This window comes from Carassius gibelio, chromosome B8, assembly GCF_023724105.1.
Source record: "Carassius gibelio isolate Cgi1373 ecotype wild population from Czech Republic chromosome B8, carGib1.2-hapl.c, whole genome shotgun sequence".
Classification (NCBI taxonomy): Eukaryota; Metazoa; Chordata; class Actinopteri; order Cypriniformes; family Cyprinidae; genus Carassius; species Carassius gibelio.
The window spans coordinates 13,654,859-13,682,100 of NC_068403.1; the positions used below are offsets into that span (position 1 = coordinate 13,654,859).

The window sequence follows — 27,242 nt, forward strand, 5'->3', positions numbered from 1 at the left end:
TATTGAAGTTGCTAATAGTCAAAGTTAAATAATAAGCACAGTGTCCTCATATTTCCAGTCACACCATTTTAACTGAAATTCTAAGAAAAAAAAACACAAAACGATCATACTATATACACATGAAAGGGTCATGATTAGTCAGGTTGCATGTTTTGATCAAAAGGAGTCGAAACTATGCTCTTGTGTTCTTTCATTCTGTAATTTTACTATAAAATCGACGTAAACGCAGCACTACAGTGGCTCACTTAAAAAGAAACCTCTCAGAATGGATATCAAGCATCTAGTTCATTTTGATAACATTTTACATTATCTGATGGAAAGCCATAGCAGCGTTTTGAATAAAATTGGCATGTGACTCATGCGGAGGATGTATCAATTTAGAGGAGATGTGTGGTGTGCTTGTGCTTCTCAAACCACAACCTACAAAATGTCATACAAGACTGCGTTCCTGCTGCACTAACCCACTCACACACACACACACACACACACACACACACACATAAAAGATGTAAATAATAGTAATCAAGCAAATATAAGTTGACATATTTGATAAGTTAACTTTTGTTATTTTAAAAGTGTTGATTTAAATCGTATGTTCATGTGACTGTTTTGTTTAGTAAATTCTGTTTTGATGTTCTTGTTAGCATGACCCTGTTTAAACAGGAAGCAGCTATGACACAAAGCAGTACGTAACACACACTCTCATTTTGTCAAGTGTTAAAACATTCAGAGTGTCTGTCATGTTTGAATCTGATTTTGTCTGTATGGGATGAAATTAAACACTTTCCACCTCCTGCTGTGTCAACAACAAGATGGATCAAAACATGGCTGATATTCTGAACGATGCATTCAAAGGTAAGAACACTTTTTGTATAATGTACATTTGCGCATATCATATCAAATGATCTCACTACTAAACTGTGGTATTCCATAAATATTCTGGGTTGAGGAATGCAATTTCACCTATTTAAAAGAAAAGTCCATAAAAACATCAGTGTACCATGCTACATTTTGTGTATTGATTTTTCACAGGTGTTTAGCACGTTTTGTATTGCGCATTGATGAGATGTGTTGTGTTTAAAGTTAAACTTTACAGAACAGGTATTGGTATTTTCTACCAGGACGTGATCTGTTTTTCTGCTGATTTTTTTCTTACAGTGTAATAAGTACTGATGTGTGTACTCCTTTATTTTTATTTTATAGAAACCGAGGCAAACTTTGAGCATCTGAACTTTGATGATGACACAGCAACCGCACACAGCATTAATGTACTTCAAAATAAGCCAGACATGGAGGAGGACTCTGATTCTGACTTAGATTTAGAGTGGACGAATAGGGAAGAGGAAACTGAGCACTGTTTTGAGAACAATAGGAACTTCTCTTTAGATGAACCAAGCTCGAAGGCAGGATCTACGCTTTGTGGTTCACGGGATGACAACGATGCAGTCGAAAATAAGACACAAACCCAAAACCAGCAATTAAGCTTGCATGAAGAGGATTGCAGAGAGAATGAATTTGAGATACATGAAGATATCCATCAAATGAACAAGGAACAAGCTGAAGATGTCAATGTGCTGGAAATGGTTCTCCCAAAAGGAACTCAATATGGTCTGGATACAATGAGCACATGGACTCAGGAGGAGACCACATCTCATCTCTTGGCCTCCACGATGGTGGATAAAACTGAAAATGAGTGCTCAACATCAAAAGAGGAAAGAATGGAGCCTGACAGCACTGAGGGATGTGTCCTTCAGCATGCACCAGATGATAAGCAGCTCAATCATTTAAGTGCCTTACAGTCAACATTGCAAGACAACAGTGCATCAGCGGAGGTTGAGTCTATGGATGAAATAAAAGAGTTTACAGAAGAAGATCATGAGGACCATGAGAGAGACGAGGAAGGTTTAGCAGAGTATCCCTCTGATCTGTCTCAAACTGACAGTGGGGACAGCAGTGAAGGACAACCCGATCAAATGGACACCAAGCAAGCTGAGGTGCAGGCTGTAGGCCCAGAAGAACATCTCCAGCCGTACAGTGTTGTAACTTCAAGGAAAGATGACAATGATTTCCAAAAGAAAGCTGAATGTATGGATCCTGCAGACATGCTCACTCGTGTCAAGGATGAGGGTCTGTATGTGGAGACAACAACTGGGAAATCCGATGATGACATCTTGTTCCAGTCAGATGTTGAATATCATCGCGAGATTTCAAACATTGGGGAAAGTTCTGATTATGGGATCTCGGAGAATTTCAAATTCAATTCCAATGAATCCTACATGAATGAGCAGCCGGACTATGACAGTGATTTCAGCAGTGATGGGGACGACTACTGCAAAAACCAAGAAGATACACCCGATTTCATTTCACATACTGACACAGAGGACAAAAACACACACACCTTCACGAAGGACTTTGCTACAGACTGGCACAGTGTTGAGCGCGAAGGAGTGGATGGGGTGGTCAAAGATAGCTTCAAACCAGAGATGTGTGATGTAGAAGGTTTATCAAGCATTCCAGCATCTCGTGGAACTGTAGTGAAAGATTCTTCTGAGACTGATTCACCTGAAAACATAAGTGTTGCTGAGTCACATCCATCAGTGGAAACAGACCAGGACAACAGAGAACATAACAGTGAACATTCAGAACTTTCAGAAACTGGAGATATAAATATCAACACTCTGTTACCCGGGATGTTTTGGTCCCAGGACATTCTGAAGCTCGATGAATATGACTGGGAGATTAATGGAGGAGAGGTGATCTGTGATGAGGAGGACAATTACCTGGAAGAGCTGGAGAATGATGAGGAAGACACCGAGAGGGACTGGGAGAAAGAAAAGGCAAGAATTGAAGCATTTAACAGATACTACGAGTCCGTCGAAGACGCGGAGACCAAGGGTAAATGCTCATTTGTGAACCATCTTAACTTACCACAATTTCATTAAAATCATTTTTTTTAATTTTGGTAAATTCTTACCCAACAACAACAACAGGGAGGAGCCATAAAGTGACATTTTGTTTGGAGCCAGAATCCTCTCAGTATGAGGAGGATAGTTACAGGTAAGACAAATTTCAAGATTTGACGATTGAAAAGAAAAGTTTTGTTTTGTGTTACATACATATCTTATACTTAAGTGCACCATACAAGCTCATAAATTCGATTTGCATGTGATATTTCCACACAGCAGTGAAGAGGAACCGAGCACAGTAAGTTGCATCAGTGAGTTGCATCCTCCAGAGTCCAGTTCAATCAAACGAGACCAAAGCAACGAGGAAGACAGCCGTGAACCCTCACACATCATAGATCATATCAGCGCCCTTCTGATGGATGAGGACAACATGAAACTTGAGGATTATGACTGTGATATTAATGAAGAAGTTCAAGTGAACTCAGGTACAATGATCGGTGATGATGATTACGATTTTCTGGAGAAGCTGAAAAGTGAAATAGAGAGGGAAATGAAGCAGGAACAAGCGAGAACTGATGCATCTAACAGATATTATGAAGAGGAACAAAATGAGGGTAAGTGTGACATTTACTATAGAATTTCACAGCCGTTCTAAACTTTGGGGGTCGGTAAGATTTTTTTAAAATAAATTAAAACTGAATATTTTATTCAGCAAGGATGCATTAAATTGATCAAAAGAGACAGTATACGTTTATAATACTACAAAAGATTTCAAATTCAAATAAATACTATTCTTTCAGAATCCAGAAAATATTGATTATGATTAAGTTGAAATATTTTCATCATTGATGTTGAAAATACTAAGAAATGACTCCCAAATTAGCTACATATATTGCTGGGAAAATAGTTTTTGTAGCTCAAATGTTGTTAGTATCAAGATCTTGGTTTCAGATAAAAATGCCTGCTAAATGAATAAATATGTGCGTCACTCTTAACAGTCACAGACAGGACCCACAAATTAATGTTAAGATTTCGCCAACAATCTTCTCAAAACGAGGAAGATAATGATAGGTAAGATGGATTTCATTCAGCTTCAATAGCATTCATATTTCGGATTTGTAAGCTTGAATTTTATGTTGTCCTGCAGCAGTGAACAGGAATCAAACACTGAAGATGACACTGTCAGCATCCTGAAGACTGAGGTGAGAACAGCAGATCATCAAGCAAACTAATAAAATGATCAAATAATAGTAACCAGTCATTGTGTTACTGCTATCCACATGATTCAGGAGCAAAGTGATTCTGATGAACCAACCGAGAGACGCTTGTACACAGGAAGGTACAAAGTCTTATCAAAGGGGTTACAGAAGGCAGACAAGCAGCTGAAGGAACAACCCAAGAGAAATAAGGTAAATATGAATTGAAATATGAAAAACAACATGCTCATGGCACGCTTTATTTATGTATAAATTGTGTTCATATTTTTCATAGAAATGTCAGTTCTGATCCTGTCATTATTAATGTAGAATTTAAGTTGTACAAGTTAAGTCTATCAGCCTTGAGCACAACAGCATTAAAGTCATTAATAAATAAAGCCAATAATCTAGCCTAACTCTGTTTTGACCTCTCGATAGTGTCTTGCCCTGCTGCGTTCAGTGCTAGCAGTGGGTCTAGTGACGACGGTGGGTGTGCTGTCTTACTGGTGGGCCTCAGAAAACCTGGACTGGATCTACTGAATTCAAAACGTGCACACAAAGAAATCAAGGCCTCTGCAAGTATGATAGAGAAACCATTGCATAAGGCCATGCAAAATCTCACGACACGGACAAACCAGAAGTCTGAGACAAAACCAACTTTATTTCCTTACAGTGTGCAACCTAATATTGTAATGTTTGAACAGCGCTTTGAAAAATTTTCATATCTTTTAACATGATTATCCCTGTTTTCTTATGTAAACTACATCTAAATAGATTAATTTTCCTCCTTTTTACTAGGAAAAGTGCTACATTTGCAGACATGTGTGGTCTCTGGGCCCAACAAGAAACCTGTACAAACAAGTGGTTTCAATGTAAAACTGACCTTGAAAAACAAAACAAATAAATACAATTGATACATTTTCAATTCCTTCATCCCTGACTATATCTGACTGCAGCTGAAGGGACTTTCTTTCATTGCTATCTCATTTGTCGTCCTATTAGGTTGTCAACAAGCTATATTCCATAAACATGCCATGCAGTTAATGTATTTTTAGTTCTGATTATTATTCAGTGCCTTCTTCACTACAGCATAAAACTTGATATCATAGTGCAGCTTACCAATTCTAGAAAATTAAAACTGATTGCATACAATAGCATGGATATTTGTCCTCTGATCATCACCAGGGTTCCTGCAAATATTAATAGCTCCTCCAAAAGTATGTGTCTCTCTCCATAAGTGTTTTCACTTTAGCTATAAAGCTATTGAATGTAGCTATAACAAATTAATTCATCTTTCCATTCTACAGAGATAAGAAATGTAAGAGGGAAAAGAACCTGTATGGCATGCTCAGCTTTCTGCCTTCTTTTTCTTTGGCTGAATTAATTTTCTCCAAAGGAACCTTTCATTTTAAAATGTTAATTAAATGCTTACTATAGAACATGCCCTGATTAACTACTCGTTTTCATAACAGTCTCATAACGCATTTCAGGAAAAAACAATGTAAATAAATAAATAAATATCTCATGAATTAAAATTACAGTTTAAAGGTAAAGTGCATTTGATACTGCATTAGCTGTGGTGACTACGCAAAGTAATAAAGACGATGTGCCTTTTTTATTTCCATGCCAGTAATTGAATACACACAATCTTTTCCTTAGCCTCCATGTTTGGGATCTTTTTTTAATTGCAGTGTTTATGATTCATTCTCGATTCTGTGGCATCTATGCAGTCGGTAATCACTCCCACATTTTAGTTTTTTGACACTGAAAACGATTCACTCCATCAAGTCCAAATGGCCACATACACATCCATCAGCTACATCCAGGATACTGGTCCATTAAACAAACTCCAAACTATTTCAGACCAGGCCACATCCTGTCACCGAAAGGCCCCTCTCCAGTAAACGAAAGAGGGGATGGCGCTCCCGGGGTATAGAGGTCAGAGTCTGTATCCGACTCCCCTTCAGCCAGATTAGGCCTGAGATGGGTGCATGGTGTCCCGCCGCCTCTACCAAAAAGCCCCAGTCTCACCGGTGGCACATAATCCTCTTCCCTGGCCTGAGAAATGCTAAAGCCGCTAAAAGAGCGCTCCAGTTCCTCATGGTCCACTGAGGGAATAGAGAGGGACGTGTCACTCTCGATGGCCGTCTGCTGCTGGACAGATTTCCTGGACCTACGTGAGCGGCTGCTGTCCCCGATCTCATGGAATGGTGGAGGCGGGAGGCGGTACAGCGAGGGGTCGTCAGTGCCTATTGGTGAAACTCCTCGGCTGTTGTTCCAGAGAGGCACATTGAGGGGATGGTCATCCTGATGATGCCATGAGACAGAGGGCCGACATTGGCTATCAGTGGGAGTCCCGTTGGGACCAGGATGGACAGGGGACACACTCTTTTTATCCTCATCCTCGTTCTCATCCTGTGCTTTCTCACTCTTATCATCAGGGCTGTGGTAGGGAGGAGCAGGGTAAGGGATTTTAAAGCCTAGGAGGGCTTCGGTCTCAGATCGTGGGATGCCCATATGTGTGGTGTACATGCTGACCAAAAAGTTGAGTTTGAGATCCATTGCCCCCACCTGCACAAGGAGAAACAGTGAAGTCCTTTAGCACTGACATATACATATGCAGTTAAAGTTTACCGTCTCTCAGAGAGCGGCTCGGAAGAGAGGGGCAGGGTGAGCAGAGCTCATTAGCATTTAAAGCGGCATGCAACAAAACAGCTTGTTCTTAAAAGGGCTGTTTTTGACCAGGTAAAAAGGTGTTGTTTTATACAACCATTGAGAAATTTTAACCACAGTATGTTATAGACTTTTCATTAAGACCCTAAAGAATCATATCAACTTGTGGAAAATGGGCATTCGATGAACCCTTTAAAGAACCTTTCTTTTTAATGGTGTGAGCACACCAAACACAAAGTGAATATTCTCATCGCATTATTCCTCTAGATTACTTGTGGGATGTTTTTTTTCTCACCCGTGTGAATAAAAACATGCCATAATGATCTCTTACATTTTTTTATACAATCAGACATGTCAAAAAGCTTTTCGCTTATTGGCTAGCATTACAACACGTTATGAGAACTTTCTACATAAGTTCAAATTTTACAACTTGAGCATAAGATGTGTTTGAAGCGTATATTGTGTGTTTGAGAATTCATTTCTCTTTGCATCTTTGCATTTACTTTATATGTAATCTACTCATGCAAATAATTAAATTAGCTTTTGGTGGAATGTTCTGTGGAATGGAAAGGTCCCATGGATGCTAAATGTTCTTTATGGAACCAAAGACTCTAATAAAGGACCTTTATTTAAAGGGTGTACTGTCCTCCACTAAATGAACTTGATATAACATACTTCACCTGCTTTTCCATCTTGTTCAGACGTCCCATCATGCTTGGGTCCTCAGCCATCTCCGTGTCGCTTTTGGACTTGTCCTTTTCTCCTGCCGTGGCTCCCTTTCCCACAATCTGGTCCACTCTAATGATCCAATAGACCATCACTTCGACACATAGTCAATACACCCTCATCCACACTGAGATTCAGTGGTTAACTGTGCACTGTACCTTGTCAAGTTAACAGAAATTAGCTTAATGGAGGAGAACTCAAGCATGCGAATGCAAACATAGGACAGCAAATTGAAATAAGAGGGAAGATGATTGACGTCTGATTTGCTGAAAGTGAATATTTGCCATATTGCATGCTGCATGCAATACTGCAAAGTTGTAGATCAGCATGCATTCGTCAGGGACTTGGGACTCCACAAATCAAGATGACTCTTGGAATCTTGGAAATGTGACTCTTTCAAAGCTGCAGCATTACACTTAGATGAACGCTCGCAATACTGCAGTGAAAACACGTGTCTTTGCAAAGTTATTGACATCAGTGTTGAGGAGAAACTAACTAAAAATTAAGAAAAAAATAAATTAACTACCTTTTTCAGCATGGAAATCTGATTAATCTAGTAAATAATTTGTCCTAAAAGGCCTCATCTACCAAGTTGTGCTGTCAAAATTAGCATTAATACAGGTGATTAATTTTTACAGTTTAATGCAGTTAATGCATGGCCGACGCTAGGGTTGGCCACCCCACTCACAACTGCTTCTGTCTCTTTTCTTGAAAAGGATTGCATTTATTTAGACACAGAAGGTCTATATGACCACATCAAATGGGAGACTTTTCAGATGTGCACTCCAATTCACCTCAGCATCAGATGCAAGTCAATTGAAATCGCGAGAGAACTGTGGTCAGATGAGATGTTGACAAGCCATATGTCAGTAAAAATACATTTTACTGTGCTGTCAGCCGTTATACTGTGCTCGTAATACATGCTCTTCAATTCCACACAATTATGACGGAACGCACTGTAGTCTCTATCACTTCTTATTAAAGTGCTTCACGTTCAGCAGCACGCTCTTAAAGTAATAGCAGCCAAATAACCTAATAACCCAGCTGTGCTGTGACATCTGTTAATCAAAGAACAAAAGAAAAAAATAATAACTTCTGTAGCTTTAAGGATTAATCTATATTTAATTTAGAATTTAGTGTTGATACCTTTATTTAACTTCTGTATATTTCCTACTTGTTGAAGGGCACAAGTAAACATGACATTTATTATAATGGATTTATGTGAAGATTGTTTTAAGTTCACTTAAATTATAAAGTTTTTTTTTTTAAGTCTAATAAATGTTAAAATTGATGGTTCTCAATTATACTGTAATGTTGGTATAGTCTAATCTTTTTGTTTTGTTATAGTTAACCAACACTAAAGCTGAAAATGAAATAAAAATAACATTTAAATAAATGAATTATTTAATTACATTTATAAAAAAAACTTAACAAAAATGAAAAGGGCATAAGCACATAATAAATCAAATACAGTTCTTAAACCAAACATATACAAATAAAAGCTATTTTTAAAATGTAAAGCTACAATAGTATATAAATACTAAAATAACTAATAGTAAAATAACACTGTCTGAAACTATCTAGCAAAATCTATTTAATAGGTTTATGTAAATTAATAATAAAATAGCTTCATAAATTCAAGTGCCTGTGCTACATATTTTGTCTACTTTTTTATAACAGAATATAGTGTTAAATTCTGTTGTTAGTTGCTATTATTTGTATATTAAATAATAATAATAATTAGTTTGGTACTGTCATCTTAATTGAGATTCATATTCATTTGTTCAAAAATCCTGTAAAATATCTCAGATTCAATTATAAATGATATCAGAAATGATATATTTAGAACGATTCTGTACCCTTAAAGTAGCTTCCCAACAATGTTAGTCAGACAATACTGCATCAATGGCAGGGAATTTGACTAATATAATAAATAATGTGGGGAATAAGGTGTTAAATGAAAAATAATCCAAAAAGTCACCGGGTTCCATGCCTTATGATGCTTTGTGTGTTACACACTGTACATTTAAGTTATTCTCTCTTCTTAATACCCTGGGAAAACATGCACAGTTACATCCTTCCCCCGTTAAACAGACTGCATGGTCACACCATAATGTGTTGAATTATTGTGCAGCAAAAACACTTTTTATTAATCATAAATTAACTTTTCATATGCTCGTTTCAGTGTTATTTATAGATTATTATATCTGTCAAAAATGTAAATCTTTCTCAAGGTGAACAAAGAATAACCAATCAAGAAACAATCCATCCAGTTAGTGACAATAAACTGACACAACACTGGAGTTTTTAATCCAATGCTGTCCAATAATAAAGCCATGCAGCCTGGGAAAGCTAATGGTGAATGATTACGTACTTCTTGTGGCGAGGGGTCGAGGGGGGAGGGGGACCCACAATCAAATCTATCCTGGCAAAGTACACAGAGAGAACATGGATACCAAGCATCATCAAGCAACACATGGAAACCACTCCCTGAACCCCAGTGAGGACCGTCCACAAATAAGAAAGAATATATTCCATACATGTCTGTTCACTTCTCACCCGCTTCTAGGAACAGTGTCTCATGTTTACATGTATGACAGAAATGGTTTTTGCTGTTGGAATATATCAGTATATGTGTGGATGTAATTTCACAACATATATGAGGCTTATTGTGAATCTGGAGAAGGAGTGAATCTGAATTCAAATCATTTTGAATGTGACACAAAAAAAGAAACCCACTGTGAATGTGATTTTGATTGAGCAGTGTTGAAATCTCATCCTGCTTTAGAGTTTTGTTGAATCTTTCTGTAACATCACATACATTACCACCAGAGGGTGCTATTTACAATTCTGCTACAGCTCTTGCCAAATACTGATTGACTACTGAAGCAGGTGGATCCTGTCACTGTTAGGTCACCGCAATGGTGAAAACTTTTATTCTAGACAGACTGAAGTCTTGCCTGGACTGAAGGTTTTTGATGCGTGACAGCATGTCCAGATGGCCTGCTGAATACTGCTCTATCACATCCATCACATCATAAGGCCTGAGGCTCTCTTTAAATCTCCTCTTAGACACCAGGAACCGCATAACACTGGGGAAGACCGAATAAGACTTTAATTAGGGTGGAACATATCTAAAAATACAATTCAAAGCAATAATTACAGAATTTAAAGGGGTCATGAACTGAGAAATCAAAATTCCCTTGATGTTTCGAGATGTCATTGTGCTATAAAAAAAACATTCTGTACGTTTCAGAACTCAAACCCTTCTCATTAATCTAAAAACTGCTTATTTTGAAGCCAATCTGCCAAAATGACAGGTTGTGTCACTTTATGATGCATCGCCTCACAGAAGATGATAAACACCTGCCTCTACATCACTGTCAGTTTAGCCCCGCCCACTGATTGATGCACAGAGTGGCAAACGCAGGTCTACACACACACAAAATGATACATTTATTTGATGATCTTCATTTTTAATGAAGTGCCAGACTGCACCAGTAAAAACTTGGTCCTTTGTACACTTTATATTCCCGCAGATTCACTTACAAACAAGCCACAGTTCAGCACAGGATTTTCAGAAAGATTGAAACTAAGAGACAATACTATTTCAAATATATTGGATGCGATGTCGCCCCTCACAAGAGTTAGTAACTGTTTTTATTGCGTGATCACTATTGCTTTGTCTGATATTACAGATCATTTGAGTGTTTATGTATTTTTAACATTAGCAGTGTCCGGATGAAGACTGTCAAATATACATAAGTGTTATCCAATCATATCAGTGGCTCTTTACTGTACGTCCGAGTCTACAATCTGCCACGCTTATTCAAACAGAGCGTTCCGATGAGGGGGTAAAAAAAAGTACAGACAAAAGCCTATTACTTCTAAATTATGAAGGTTTTTTTTTTTTTTTTTTAATCTTGATAACATTAGTGGACATCAGAGAACAGTGCAAAATAAAAAACAGGCAGTTCATGAGCCCTTAAATAAACATTTGATTGTCCCAGCAGTTAAATTATTGTTTCAGCATTTTTGTATAATTATTATGCATAAATATTTTGTTATTTATTTTGCAAATATTTATACCCCTAGTTTTTTCTAGCCTAGAGATTGGTGACTCTTACCAGATTGATCTGATGGTGACCTTGAGTCCCGGAGACAGATCCGGCGCAAACTCACAGGGGAAACCTCTGTCATCCCCAAAATCTTCTGGAAGACTTGCCTCTACAACACACAAAACAACAGGCTGCTCCCAATGTAAAGAGTCCTAATGTTAACAAAGAACAGCCCTGTGACAAGATCAAAGATGACAGAAAACATCTGCCATGGCAGACATGCTCGATAAACTGCACTCCACGTTATACAACAGTTAGTTCCAGTTCTTGAATTCGATTGGCTGAGCAGCGCTCCAAGAGTGATATTTACAGCAGTCCAACAGCACTGTGACTTTCACTGTTAATATCACTCTGCCTGTCTGCATTCCCACCGAGTATCAAGTTGATGTTGTGTGAAGTTTCTTGAAATAACATCTTATTTACAAAACTGTTGTATAAAATCAATATCACACTTGCAAATGATGATGTTGTTCTGAATATCAGCATGACTGTAGGAATGAGACTTTGCCTAGCTATGCTGAAATTCATTACAATAGTTGCTCGTGTGATATTGCTAGAGTAAAACCCATTATAGATCACCATACAGGTTTGAAACGACATGAGTAAATGTAATTTTTTTGTGAGACTGTCCTTTTAAAAGCATATGGAGTCAGAGTATGTCCTTGACTAAGGCACTTAAATCACAAATTACCCCAAAGTGACTTTCCTTGAAAAAAATGCTAAATCACTACTGAGATTTTCCAAAAACTGAATTTAATATATTCCACACTTCAGAAATGCTCAGGGGAAAAAAATAGATGAAAAAGAGTTGAGCACGGTCAAATTTCTGCGGCTGTGAAACTTATATCCCTCCTGATCTCATGATCACTATGTCAGCATTAGTCAGAAGCTTCAGACATGCTTTTAATATTTCAATGTGCATTTGGAGCTGAAACAACAGTGTAACTCATGCACGCCGCACTTACCAGAACCTGCTAGCCTGAGCATTTACTGCAATAGCACATGTGAGAGAAATGTTTGTCCACCTAACAAACTCTAACAAATTTCAACTCCCTGAAAAATGCTGGTTAACGTAAAGCTGGGACAAAAAAAGCTTAAATATTGGTACTACATGTGTCATCCTTATGCCATCTGAATGAGGATGTGACAGCCGAAAAAGCATATCCTATTCAAATGACAGTAACAACCAGCTAGTTAAAACTGCCGATTTCTGGAAACAAACTGGTTTCCTTCATAAGCTGAGAGATTCTTTCATGCAGGTTAGTGCAAAGTACTTGATGGAAAGTGTAAGTTGCAAAGTGTTTCATTAACACCTTCATGGAACACATTCTGTCATGGGATGAGCCTGAGACCGATCGTCTTTGCTCTACTGTCTCACTTCACGGTCATATGTTGACAGATAAGGCTAATATAGCTGCTGTAAAAACTATCCAAGCATCAGTGACAGAATTGATATTTTGCGTGATGCTTCAAGTGAGATGAAACTTCCAGCCAAGCGTTCATGACAGAGAGTGTTGGATGATGGGCAGATCTGTAAAGATATGCTGCAGTTTGGTAATTAAGGAGCCATATTTAAAACATGCATTGGGTATCTTTAGCAGACTGGTGTTGAGATTTTTTTGGACTAGTGCTAAAGAGATGCAGCCCCAGACAACATAGTTTGTCTTACTGATTAAGCCCTCAATCGCTGCCAAAATGGGAAGAGAAAAAGAGAAAATGTGAAAGATAGAGAGAAAGAAATAGAGAAAGAGAGATGAGAGAGAGAGAGAGATGGTCAAAGATGACAATGACTTCAACCATGCAACTGTATAACACATGGTGTCACTTATATTAGACTTCTTTTACATTATGAATGGGGAGATTTGCTTAGACATCATTATAAAGCACTTTCCATGAAAATCATATACTTCATTGTCAAATGACTTCATATAAAAAAAATAATAATAAAAAAAATTGTTTTTCATTAATATAATTTGTCATTTCAGTTTTTTTTTCAATACTCATTGTGGCATACCTATTATGAATTTTACTTTTAATAATTTATTTATTTATTTATTTATTTATTTATTTATTTATTTATTTATGCCTGCTGCTAGTACAAAACAAAAGCACAAATTTTTGAATTTTATTCCTATTTATTTATTTAAATGTCTAAATTTTAATATTAGGGCTGCCAAAATGGCAAACCTTATAGAAACTGAATTGGACAGAATATGTTGTTTGCCTTTTTTTATATCATATTCATGGAAAAACCACAAACCCCAAATCTGTTTCTCGTATTGCTTATGCTGTGGGGTCACTGCTACATAAGTTATTTATACAAATTCATTTAGCTGAGGTCTGTGATACTGTTCATTAATTATCAAACACAATATTTTGTCATTTCTACCAGGTGGCATTTGCGAGCAGTTATTCCTGCATTAGTGTACTTACAGATTCAGATTTAATAAAGTCTACTTCTAAGAGAAACTGCTCTGTCATCTCTGTACGTTTTGGATCATATTTCTGGATCATGGCCTAACCTGGAGAACTCTTCATGGCGAAGTCCTCATCTTGCAACTCAATCAGCACTTTATTTTTTCCAGTAGAGAGAAATGAGAGAGAAACTGGTGAGTGTGCAGGAAGTGAAATACATAAAATGGATCCATTTATATTTATATATATATATATAATGAAGTTGAGCACTACAGAGTTTTGCCAAGAGCATAAAACAGGTAATGAGAGTAATACGTCTCATTCATTGACCACCCAAAATACAGTTTAACTGACAGTCATTCCAGGGCAAATCAGCACATGCTCCTGTGCAAATTTCATTTAGCATGAAATCTTCAGCCATTTACACTGTTGCCTGATTTGCAGTTCCTGTACTGAATCAGATACTAAACAATACAAATGCAGTAGCATGTGCAAAAAAACAACATCACTATCAGCAGATGCAATTGATTCTTAGTGAATTCCCACAAAGCATTTTCACCGTGCATTAAATATTTTGCGGGGATCGAGTGTCTAAGGGCATATAAACCCGCTCCTAACTTCAACTGAAAAGCCACAAATGGTACAGCATCCAAAAGCATCTTTAGACAATAATACAATGTTGCACTGCAAAACATGATTTGAAACATTATGTGTCAAAGCAAGGGGACTAAACTCATGAAAAAAAAAGATCAGTTCTTCTTTTAGGCTATTTCTTTAAATAGAAACTCACACCTGCCGTCTTATGGATTCTAATGAATCGACTATCACTGACACCATCTTTTGTGCTATGACACATTAAGCAATCTAGTGTGGCATCTGGTTCTGTGCCAGGAAATAACAAACTACTCTTGCTAGCTGCTAAAATCTCACTCCAAAAAAAAAAACAGAAAAGACACCTACAGTATGCAGAGTAAGTATGTAATGTACAGGTGAATGTACGTTTGGAAGCAGTTTACACTTTCCACTCACAATAACAGAGTGTGTATACCAATATTCTTGTGTATGTGCACATAACAACATTCTCTGACCTTCAGAGTTCTGCCGAGAAGCTCCATCTTTCATTCTGAAAGCGTGTTTTGCTTTGTTCCGCTCTGTGAAGCTCAAGCTCTTGGTCACTTTGCTTGGACTCTCTTTGACTCCCTCCTCTGGCTTCGGGGTCTTCCCCCCGGTGCTCTTAGAGGGACTGCCTTTCTCTTTCAAGCTGGCCTTACGACTGCACAGCAGACACAATGAAGTACAACAAGACAAACAAAAAAAAGCAAAGGAAACAGACAAATCATCTTGAGCCCACACACTTAGAAGTATTTTTCCAGTGTGGAAACCATCCAGTGCTAAAAAGAAAATACCCAGTAAATTATATTAATGACCATACACTGCAGAAAAAAAGTATTTTTGTATGTCTAGCACTGATTGAAATTTCTGTTTTAGGCATGAACTTTTTTTGTAAGATTTATGCATTTTGTAAGATTTAAAAAAATAGGGTGCTAATCAGAAAAGACAAAGAAATCACTTAATTCAGTTTCAATAGCTGTACCTTTTTTTAAATTATATTATTATACAGAAATATATATATGTATTTGTTTTTGCTTAAAAATTCACGTCACTGAATATGAGTCCATTCTACACATCTGTACAAATCTAACGCCCAGTACAAAATAAACAAACAAAATAACAAATACATAATTAAATACACAAAAATTCACATTACTAAGAAAATTATAAACTAAAACTAAGTGCAGATGGATTTCATAATTTCATAATTGAATGTTACAAAAAATATTAAAGGAACAACATATTTACTGATATGTAAATATTGCTTTAGGAATGTTCAGCTGAAGCCACTAAAAAGAAAACACTGAAATATAATAAATAATCAAATAACAGCTTGGGAATTCAGTTCTGTACATTTCTAAAAATGACTGAAACATGTAATCTGTAAGCAATTTCGCAACCGTACATTAAAACACATTTGAATTCCTTAGCAAACACTGAATGCATGGTTTCTGTATTCTTCTATTTTATTTAAGATCAGACTTACATGGGCAAAGATATGGATAATGGTGCTTCTCAGTCATGCAATGCAATCCACAACTTCTGGATGCAACAGCAGACCCACATGCTGCCACAGCGGAAACTTTTCAACAACAAAGCAATGAAACACATGCATGTTGTCGGGCATGCTGAAAAAATACACAACTGTTAATTAAACACCTTTTAAAAAACAGCCAAGTGAATAAATGAAAAAGTGAGAGACCCTAATACAACACAAGGCAGCTTGCAGAGGAGGATGGTCTCGTGGGATTGAGGTAAGAAGCAATGGGAAGTGCTTCCAGGTGCTAAGTGGGAAAGTTGATCCGCAAAGCAAAACTCTTTCAACAAAGCTAAACAAATGTCTGCATCTCTGGTTCAAACAAGACAACATTTTTAGATGCTGGAGAGCAGAACATTTCTCAGCCCACCTGAGCTGACGAGAGATATGAATGTGCACTATGCTGTATGTCTCAAAATATGTTGCAATATTTCACTTGAGCCGATGATGATACACACTGAAGGAATACATTTAGAAATAGGGGGGAAATCAAAGTCAGAAAGGAAAGAGATCAATTCAAATGCTGGAGAGAGAGAGAGATCTGGGCGTGCAGATGTTAGTATCTGTGTGCAACGGTACCTATTGCTTCTCGGGCAGCACCCACACAGGGTGTCTTTGTGTGAAATCTCACTACTGCGAATGTGGTTGGAGTGGGTCATGAGAGAGAAAAGATTATACAAGCAGTGGTCAAAAATGGTTTAGGCCATGTCCAAGTGTGGGACCTAAAATCAGAGTTATTCCCCAAAACCCCCTAAAAACAGCCAACACTGTTACACCGAATGAAATGAGCTGGATGGGTCATATGTTGCACTTGATTTTACAGGATTGCTATAGCAGGTATTTTACAGAGCAGACCACAAAAGTGTGATTGTTTTCTTTTTAATGAGATGTTCGTTCCTTTAAACTGCATTTATTATGTTGTGTAAATACCACTTGAAGGTACTGTAGTATAAAGTGCAACCAGGTTGTCTTTGAATAACACTTGTGATTTCAAATGACTTCAAACACAGCGATACGGGCTGCTTTCTCATTTGAAGAATGATGATGGTGATCTGAAACTACGATTCTCTATGTGTCTGAATGAGTTTTTGATTGACGTGATTTGGGAAAAGTCAAGTTTCTATGGGATAATCCAGGGCAACAAACCTTGGAGTGACTTCTAGCTGCGAGTCCTTCCTTTAGAAAGACAGAAGCGATAAAGACAGGAGATTGAAGCAGGCAACACCACAAACAAACATTTTAAACAGGAATTACATTCACAAATACAGTGAAGGCCAAAAGGCAGAGAGAATTAATGATAAGGCTGCCTTTCTTTTTTTCTTTTTTTCCATCCTTTTCCAATATATTTGTATTTGTATTATTATATTATCAGCATAATTTGAGTGCAAATTATTAGCATTTCAGCTGCATAAACTACAATTTGTGTAAAGCCCATGTTCTCAAGCATGATGTGATCTAAAGAGCAATGGAAGCAAAAAAAAGCATCTGACCATGTGCAAAAAAGTCACATAATCAATCACTTTGATTAATGAGCTAGAAATAGTGCTGAATCTGAAGAATTTCTTCTGCATGGTCATTAACTTTTCTTTGTTTCACAAGATTTAAAACATTAGATTATTTACAGATTATCAATGTGGGCTGAGACTTTAGACCCCTCTGAGATATGATAATTATAATATTATTTACATTGATATTTTAATATTTCAAATGCTCTTTGGTAAAATTACCAGACCTGAAACCAGATTTCCCCGTCAGGCTTCTTAATATGTCGAGCTGATTTACAGGAGGAATGAGTCTTTAAGTAGAGGCAGAACAGAGAAAAGACTTTTAAAATAGAAAAAAACACGGTTGAGAATTAAAATAAATAGAAAAACAGCATACAAACGAGCAAGAAATGGGTCTTTAAAATACAGTATCTACAGTTACAGTGGTCTATAAGATGACTGACTACCTGTACATTGGGACCGACACAGTCTGCTCATAAAAGTCCCATGTGGACAGCAGGTCTGTCCTGGAAAGATTAGTGGCATAAAATCTCCAAGCTGCCTGATGTGGGGAAAAAAATAACTGAAATTAACTTCTAAGATAGCACATGACTTCCATATAGTAATACATAACTCTATGCAGTAACCACCAACATTTCAAGCCTTTGAAATCAAAGAAAACATGATGAGAGTGTGTAAGTTAAAAGACGATCCTCATATATTTTTAAACATAGCAAAGTCAACATCAACTAAATATGAAAAGATATAAGTAAGCACATTTACAGACAGCAGAATGCTGATCCACTCGAAATGTGTGTGGTGTGAATTACACGCGTTCCAGGTCTGACCTGGATAAGAGATGCAGCAGGGTTACGACGCTTCTCAAAATGCTTCTGTCTGTGCTGCTCTTGAACCTTTAGAGCAAAGCCTGAGCCCAGGATACCCTGCAACAGAGAAAACAGTGCAGAAATACACCTGTTTGTGAGCCATGTCTGAAGTCAGGCACTAGAGATGACATCATATCGCTTTAAACTCACCGCAGGAAGAGCGAAGAAAGCTACACCGATCAAACTGAACATGGCAGCGATTAGACGCCCATTCCACGTGACAGGATACTTGTCCCCATAACCAATAGTTGTGAGAGTGATCTAGAGAATAGAAATAATTTTCCTTAACAATGGCATAGCTTATGTACTGTATATACTAATAATATAAGCTAGTAAGGGTTTAGGATGGTCATGTAGAGGTTATAATTTCAACCCATGTAGGGATCCTGTTGGGTCCTTGAGCAGAGTTCATGGAGTAATGTCCACAATTAGTTTACACTAAGTTACTCTGGAGTGAAATTATCTGCCAAAGGAGCCTAAGAGGAGCTGCCAGTTCTTTTAGTGCACTGGTCCACTTGTGAAATGGATCCATGAGCAGTGTCTTGTTTCACTTTGTCTTATCTTCTCATTTTATCTGATTAGATGGAGCTTGGCTGAAGCTGTAGCACTTACCAGCCCCCACCAGAGGGCGTCAGCGTAGGTCTCGAACATCTCTGCATTGTCATCCTTCTCCACTGAGTACACCAAGAAAGATGCCAGGATAAGACAAAGGAATCCAATATACCACGCCGTAATGAGTTCCTACATTTAGGGATTCAGAAATGTTAGGAACATCAAGAACATGTGATTAATTTCTTACTTAAAATTAAACATGCTAACTGCATGCAATCCCATATAAAGATAATTTTTCAAACTGCTGTCTGGATGCCTAAATAAAGAATACATCTGTGCCTTTTAGTCCACATCTTTTCCTTTGAGACCAGAAGTTTGGGGCTAGTAAGATTTTTAAGTGTTTTTGAAAAAAGTCTTCAGTGTTCAGCATAGCAGCATTTATAACCAGTGAAAAGAGTAATACTACGAAATACTTTTACAATTGGAAAAATAAATAGCTTTCTATTTGAATATATTTGAAATGTAATTCATTTCTGTAATGGCGAAACATATTCTCTTATACAAAGTTAAAACTATTAACTATTAACTATTAGAAATATTTTGTAGAAACTGTGATACATTTTCAGGATTCTTTAATGAATAAAAAGTTAAAAAGAAAACATTTATTTAAAAACTAATATTTTGTAACATATACTGGACCACATTTTGCTAAATAAAATGCCAAAATCTCTGAATACAGCAAAGAAATGTGCTTTCAAATCATTTCACGGGGTGCTTAAAGCCCTGAATAGTGTTAATAGCTGCAGACTAAATGGAGTGATACAGTTTCTCCAGTAATAGAAACTAATAAATAGTAATGAATTTGCTGCCCACTGACCTGAATTGCAGACTGGTGGAAATATGTTCACTCAGTAAACTACTTAATGTGAACTTTAGCAGTCTCTGTTTTCAATTAGTACACATTTACTACCCATTCAGCACACAAATTCATAAGTAAACAAAAATAAACATTAGTGTATTGACAGACAATCAATACATGAAATGATCTGGTGTTTAACACTTTGTTCTAACTATCCACAGTTTGATACAGTGATTGTTTTGCATTGCACATAATTTCTGCTTTCAATGTGGACAGAAAAATGAATACAGCCATGTTACTGGTCACCTTGCTGTGTGCGTAAACCACAGATCCCAGGAGCTTCCATGTGCCACCGCGGCGGTCCATACGCAGCATTCGAAGGATCTGAAGAAACCTCAGACTCCGAATGGCAGAGGTGGCAAAAACATTTCCCTGTGAGCCAGCGGCCAGCACTGACACAGAGGCAAAAAGGACCATGATATCTGCAGAACAAGAAAATTCTTTATGTTATATTCGTTTAAATCATGCACTAATGGAGTTCACATTATTCTACTGTAGCACTGGTTCCAGTCTATCAAGTGTCACAATTCAGAGAGTTTTCTCATTTACTGCCCCCCAAAAAGTTGGCAAAGCAGATTTTATTGTCTCTTGAGCAAAAAGAATAGAGAGACACACACAGAAAGAGAAGAGAGAGAGAGGAGGAAACATGCATTATAGAAGAAAATCAGAACAGACCAAAAAAAACTGAATTGATTTTCTAACCGATGATACAGAAGGGTTTGCGTGCAAATCTCAGCCTTCCTCTCCATCCTCTGTAGCGACAGCAGCAGCCGGCTGCCCAAATCCGCACAATATATTCCACACCAAACACCACGATTGTCACAATTTCCTGGACAGACAGCAGACACATCCACTTACTGACATTTATTTGTGCTGCCATATTATAGTTATATAGTTATAATGTAATATAATGCCCAATGATAAATAAAATAAAATAAAATAAAATAAAATTGAATAAATTATCATTCATGTTTCATTCAAATTTGGTATTCGACAGATATTCTAAAACTTAGTTGTATAATATAATATAATATAATATAACATAAAAGTCAAATTGTTAGCAAATGAGAAAAACAAAACTTAACAAATAGATATAAAACTTATTACTATAAAACACATTTTTTACAAAAATAGTAACAAGTCAAAAATACACAGAACACAGCACGTGCAATCTTTTTATGAGAGCAGTATGTAAGTGCTTGATGGCTACTGTTACACTGATTCAAACAGATCTATAAAGTTTCATGTTCACATCACCACTGGATAATGTCCTACTCGTCACGTTCTGTTAGAATGTGGAACAGGATCTACTGTGATCTACAGTATTTACAATGTGCACACACAAGTGTTTGATATAAAACCCTGACAGCATCACTACATGTATCAGCTTCTGCCTGTAAATCATGTTAAACGAGGATCAGATACAAACCAGGATGTACAAGGCACTCTCAGAGCTTTTCTTGTATTCTTTGATTGTTGCGAACACTGACAGAACCAGACAGGAAAACACCAGCAGAAACCTGCAAGACAGGAGAGCAGTAAATCAAACCAATAATGGAACGCTGGCTTGTTCTCTCACGTGAGATATCAAAGCAACTCTACAAGCTCCAACTGATACAGGACGCTTCAGTATTAGAAGTTATTCATTGATATTATTTGTTTTGGATAAAGTAGTTGATGCATATTCATGAAGGACATTGAGTTTAGACACTTAATTAGAATTGGGCCCTCTTGGGCCCATCGTTGGTTTTGTGATCTTTGAGAGAAGCAAGAATCCTTGGAGAGTTCCTGACACTCTGCAGTTAAACTCAGAGATAAATCCCTCAAGAGAGAGAAGGAGAGTGAAGAGAAATGAGACTAAAATAGCTGAAAGTCTCATTAGCATAAAACCTCTCTGGGCCTCACACCCATGTACAATGAGAGAGAGAAAGAGAAACAATGACGGATAAAAACATTGAGATAAAACTTTGGGGGGAACCAGAAATACTCTGAACTGACAACCAAAGCTACCTGGAGACTTCCAAAACATTGATGCCTAATGATTCACACCATTACAAAGGCAACAAGCAGTGATGTGGCGCTGTGTGATAAAGTTAAATGTCAGGGAATCTCGACCATCATCACACAATCAGTGAAGGCACTCAAATGACCAGCGCAATGCCTTCAGAGAAGAGGTCAGTCTGAGATCATGAGGGTGACAATGAAAATAAAAGGTGCCCATTTCATTCTATTTTCTCCAAGACAAAAACAAAACCCTGATCACTGTTATTTGATCTATAACATACTCATTTTAAAATACATTGAAAAAATTGTCATTCTTCTTTTAAACAATAGTGTACATGCTCTTGTGGTGTTTGAATTCCCTTCTGTTTGTTTAAAGTGACATTTGTTTCAAATGTAGTCTTTTAACTAAACTATTTATCTATTTTTTTATTCCATTGCAGTGGACAGTTTCCCTTTACAAAGCAGACAATATTTAGTCTTTGGCCCTGAGTCTGTGTGAATCTCAATTTTTGGATTTAAGCCCTGCGAGAGTAATAAATGAGCCAGGATTCCAGACTTCTTCAATATGCAAAGAAAACCATTATGATAAAAAAAACTACCTATATTAATATTCAATAGATCTGTATTGATTTAAAATGACAAACTTTTGCTGTTCTTTTATAAGATCTTATATAAAATCTGAGTTGCTGAGTAAGCTGTTTCTTGCCCCAGGTATTAATATTATATGTCATAACAGAAACTAATCTGCTAATTTGGAACAATCTAACAGAAGGAGATCAGTAAAACAGACTGGTTCTAAAGGGAATGAGGCCAGAGGTGAATAAATGTGGGGTGCATTAATAAAGGTGGGAGACAGAGGATTAGAAAGTCAATGGTAAGTAAATCAGCTCAAATGAGAATTCTCACAGGCAATCTAATCTTTACTCATTACGCATGGCCATAAAATGCTGAGTCGTGCAGGACCAGTGACATCAGACACCTGACGTGGCTTACAGGAACAACACATCACATTATGAGAAAGGATTGCTCACCTTCCTGCTCTCAGATGGTGTGGACTTTATGGCCACGTAGTGTCTTCAGAGGATGAAGTCATTTATTACAAACTTGACATTAACACAGCTACACTGGAGTTTTGTACGTCACTGATGCTGATGTTTGCTGACATGCAGATCTTAATGTACTGCCTTCAGGTAAGGGGCTTTACAAACTTTGTGCTTTGAAAGTGCAACCCAAGAAAATCTAATAAGATTTTCACAAACAGTCAAACTGACCACAGAGGCATCAAACACAAGACTGCAATTACTTCAGCAACAATACAGCATTTTGACACTCACTGTTTGTGATACTAAATATCTGAACATCAAATGTAAAAAACCTACAGTACAAACCAATTACATAAACACGATAAATAGATAGTCATTAAGCCCTTTTGTCTTTGTCAGGCTGGTTATTGCTCCTGATGTTGGCAACAGCCACAGACTAATCTGGAAATTGTAAGGCGGAGTAGACTATACGGGCCTGTCAAACAGAGAGACAAGGACACATTCTTTGAGTCAGCAGTGAATAGGTAATAGAGCAATCGATTTACCTCATTCACCCTATTAGCCCAATTCTCTCAAAACGAAACTCCAGACTGAACCGAGGACATATACAATGATTTGTTATTAGGTGACATCAAATCTTAATTCACGTTAAATAACAATTAAGTAATGTCTTAAAAGTTTACAATACCATTCAGTTTTAATTAAAAATACATTTAAAATAGTGTCTTCAATGTCACAAAATAATTATAATATGTTGATTTGGTTTACAAAAAAACTTATTAATAGTATTTTTTTTAAATAAAACATTCATTTGATATTTTCTGTATGATCACTAATGTCTTTATTGTCGTTTTATCATTTTTTTCATTCATTTGAATTTTTATATAATTTTATTCATAAAATACTCTTATTTTATAGAGTTGTGAGTGTATATATTGTTGTGTAATTCATAATAGATTATTATATTCTTCCCCCTTTTTTTGCATTAGCTATCAACAACTAACTAGCAGCAAAATAAAGTTGCATATACAATAAGGCACAAATACTCACTTGCATATCAAAGCATTCACCACTTCTAAATATCTCCTTGTACCCCTTTCCTTAAGCTTTAGAAATAAGGACTTAGCTGAGTCTGTACAGCATGCAAAGTGCTATCTCTGCATTTAATGCTTGTGAAAGAGAGAGAAAAAACACTTAACGTAAGAGGCCAAAGTCAGCACACTGCACTGCACTCTGTCTGTGTGTGTGTGTGTGTGTGTGTCTGTGTGTGTGTGTGTGTGTGTGTGTGTGTGTGTGTGTGTGTGTGTGTGTGGGCACACTAGACAGAGTAAAATAAGGATGGTGGCTGTATAAATAATGTATCTTCAGAACTCACATTCTAGTCTCAGGCTGAAGTGGGAGTCTTCTATGAGGGTTGCATGACCAGCAGAGCGGACAAAGACATTTACAGCCACTCAGAAGATTAGACAGCTCATACTCCAGCATCCATGATACAGTCTGAGGTTATGATGCTGCATTATGACAGACTGGTTTAGATGCATCATAAGAGATGACATTTGAGGTAATGGAGCTCTTTGTGTTTCTAAAAGGCTACAGAATAAGTGATGCTGTACACGCCTTGATTTAAGATTCAATCACAGGACCAATCTCATCTGTCCAACCAAAAGATACAGAGGTTTATAAGTGTTATCATTTGAAACCAATCCTATAGGATATTTAGGAATATAAAATCAAAAGGAATATCATGTAGCTGAAAGACACCAAAAATAAAATTAAAGAAAATCTTTATAACTCCTATTTAACGGTCTAAAGTGTTTAAGCTCCCAATACCCAGCAGAAAAACTGTATTTAGGGTTATAATGATTACACAATTTCAGGCTCAAAAAAATAATAATAAATAACTTCCTGCAAGAACTTAAGTTTATCCTGTAGGATCTTATTTGATTACATTCCTATTAGAATCCTTTAGGACATGCTCCAAATTACTTATTAGAAATTTTAATCTGTAAAGATTCTTGATTAGGGACCACTCAGCAAGATAATGATGGAGTCATATAATACACGCCAGTAGAAAATAAAATAAAGCCTCATAAGGATTCACAAAAGGCTAGTCAGAAGAGGGAACATTGGAAGCTTTGTCAGAAGCATTTCTAGCATTTCATCAGTGTACTGCTCATATTTTGTTGGCAAACAGTACAGTGATTTACATTCCAAACAATAATCATATAGATAAACTACTACATTAATGTACAATGAATGGTACAGTATTTACAGTAAATGCTACTAATAATGTCTTAATGTCTAATAATTGTAGTAGTACTTGGTACTTCCGTGTTGTGTATTGTTTTGATTCTCATTGATTGGAAATGCATTGGTTAGAGTGAATTAAGACTTTCTGGCACGCATACAGTACGGCTTTTCAGTTGATTCTAGATAAATATCTTCTTCATCCAGTGCTCTTTCCCCTTATCTATCTCTGTCATGTATTTTAAGAGCTGAAAAAGACTCAGCACACAATTCAGTGTGGTGAGATGTTCGAATAATTTAGATTGACATCCATGCTTTTGAAATAGACAGCAGACACTAATATAATACACATTACATAGGCTACTGTAGTAAAAATATATATTTTTGACGGTCTCGCCCATGACTGTCAAGTTTAAGTAGCCAAGACACTGTAAAATCACTTAGAATGAAAAAAGAACCATTTACATAACATTATTCTAGTTGTCTAGCTAGTTTTGAAAGAAAAAACTCGCCTGGTTTTAAACGCTCGGATCATTAACTGCCTTTCTGCCAATTATTTACGCGAAAGTTACGTCAACCGATTAATATTCATAAGCCAGACTAAGATGGTCAGAAAATTAGTTTCCTCACTTTCCAGATTGTTCCTACACCCTTGTGCCACAATAAAGAACCCAGCGACGGCCGCGTTGGCATGCCACCGGCGAAACCGTGAACCTCTGGCACGGTTTTCCCTCTTGGCAAGCATCACGGATTTGTTGCCGCGGCAAACACGATCGAGCGCGCTGACGCGGTACTACAGGAGCTGACCGGTTCTGAAACCGCTGCCTGATGATACCCTACAGTCTACAGTAGGCTAATAATCTGTGAACACTTTCCAACGACTCAGAAATATGCACAGCTGTGAAAAGCTCATTTGGCGGCCTGGCTCTAAATGTATAGACATTTGCAACCAGACAAAACTTTTACATATTTCCCCACTGTTTGACTGACGCTCTGCGACAAAAGCTGCAGGCAGGCCGACAACAATGTCAAACTTTCAGCATTCTGGGCGGTGCAGCACAGCATCTGTGTCAGTAAAGGTGGGTGATTCCCACGTCACGCAGAAAAGCACATACTCACACATAAGCGTGGTAAATGAACGCCCAGCCTCGGGGTCTTTCCAGCGCATTGTAAAGGAAATTTTGCAGTCTGCGGTAACGTGCGTTTCTTTTGTGAGCGATTCTCCCCCTGGAGATGCTGGACCTCGGTCTGCTCAGGATGCTGCCCCGTTTTGTGCTCTCGGAACCGGCAATGAGAAGTGCCCCGTCTCGGCTCGTCTCCGCAGCCCCGGGGTCCAGTCCCACAAAGCCGACTTTCAGTTTCTTCTCCCCTGCGGGAGGGTGATAAACTTCACCGTTAGCGGATTTTTTCACCATCCTTACAGTTTAAAGGATCCAAACGAGTGTATAAAGTAATCGTGGGCAGACATCGCCGAACCGGGGTGTGTTCTGTAGTGCGGTGGTCTCGTACTAAAAGCCAATTGAAACGCTAAGGCGAAACTGCAATGGGGTAGTCCTTTATCTTTACGCCTTCCGGCTCCTGCACGAGCCTCTATATTTAATGTTTCAGCTGTCGGATTTTGAAAGAAGGGGCTGATGTAACAAATTGTTGCAAGTAGTAAATAATTAGAAAGCTAGTTAAATCATTCATGGAAGAAAAGGAACTAGAACTTTGCCATGCTGAAATCTGAATGCCTTTAACAGCACAATGGAGACAAGCAGTAGGTTATTCCAGGTTGGTGTCATGTTAAAAAGGGTGATGCTTACCTTAAAACATTATAAAATCTCCATAGGGCTTATTTCTGCACAGGTGTGCAACTAGACAGTCAATAAATGGGGAAAAATGGTTAAGGCAAACCAAACAAAAGTTGTGGTTTAATTGAAA

General features: G+C 37.4%; 2 protein-coding genes across 3 annotated transcripts; one reads left to right on the forward strand and one right to left on the reverse strand.

The window, feature by feature from the left end:
- The first annotated feature begins 682 nt into the window (after nt 1–682).
- Nucleotides 683–5,027, forward strand: LOC127963638 (uncharacterized). 2 transcript variants are annotated; one of them, XM_052563655.1, is made up of 8 exons: nt 683–855; nt 1,204–2,895; nt 2,991–3,057; nt 3,186–3,520; nt 3,905–3,977; nt 4,054–4,108; nt 4,196–4,315; nt 4,541–5,027. In XM_052563655.1, exons 1-8 carry the CDS (start codon nt 813–815, stop codon nt 4,640–4,642), a joined length of 2,487 nt encoding a protein of 828 aa, XP_052419615.1. In that variant the 5' UTR covers nt 683–812; the 3' UTR covers nt 4,643–5,027. The 2 variants fall into 2 exon arrangements, with proteins under 2 accessions (XP_052419615.1, XP_052419614.1); XM_052563654.1 differs by having other exon boundaries at nt 687–855; nt 3,183–3,520.
- Nucleotides 4,746–26,890, reverse strand: LOC127963639 (potassium voltage-gated channel subfamily KQT member 2). Its single transcript, XM_052563656.1, has 15 exons — nt 26,439–26,890; nt 21,455–21,545; nt 20,728–20,854; nt 20,272–20,447; nt 19,167–19,295; nt 18,705–18,815; nt 18,516–18,611; nt 18,135–18,229; nt 17,916–17,978; nt 17,330–17,359; nt 15,123–15,307; nt 11,629–11,728; nt 10,462–10,593; nt 7,456–7,573; nt 4,746–6,673 (listed from the first exon to the last, which is right to left on the reverse strand). Exons 1-15 carry the CDS (start codon nt 26,732–26,734, stop codon nt 5,957–5,959), a joined length of 2,466 nt encoding a protein of 821 aa, XP_052419616.1. The 5' UTR covers nt 26,735–26,890; the 3' UTR covers nt 4,746–5,956.
- Nucleotides 26,891–27,242: the final 352 nt, after the last annotated feature.

What these genes read in the sequence shown, in the direction of transcription:
- LOC127963639 (XM_052563656.1), bottom strand. Translation starts at nt 26,734, where the DNA reads ATGGTGAAAAAATCCGCTAACGGTGAAGTTTATCACCCTCCCGCAGGG. An exon ending in CAGCTAGAAGTCACTCCAAG is followed by an intron (nt 15,308 to 17,329) that starts GTTTGTTGCCCT and finishes TCTGCTGTGCAG; the next exon opens with TCGTAAGGCCAGCTTGAAAG. An exon ending in ATCAAAAACCTTCAGTCCAG is followed by an intron (nt 7,574 to 10,461) that starts GCAAGACTTCAG and finishes TTGGATCATTAG; the next exon opens with AGTGGACCAGATTGTGGGAA.
- LOC127963638 (XM_052563654.1), top strand. Translation starts at nt 813, where the DNA reads ATGGATCAAAACATGGCTGATATTCTGAACGATGCATTCAAAG. An exon ending in TGAAGAGGAACAAAATGAGG is followed by an intron (nt 3,521 to 3,904) that starts GTAAGTGTGACA and finishes CACTCTTAACAG; the next exon opens with TCACAGACAGGACCCACAAA. An exon ending in TCAGCATCCTGAAGACTGAG is followed by an intron (nt 4,109 to 4,195) that starts GTGAGAACAGCA and finishes CACATGATTCAG; the next exon opens with GAGCAAAGTGATTCTGATGA.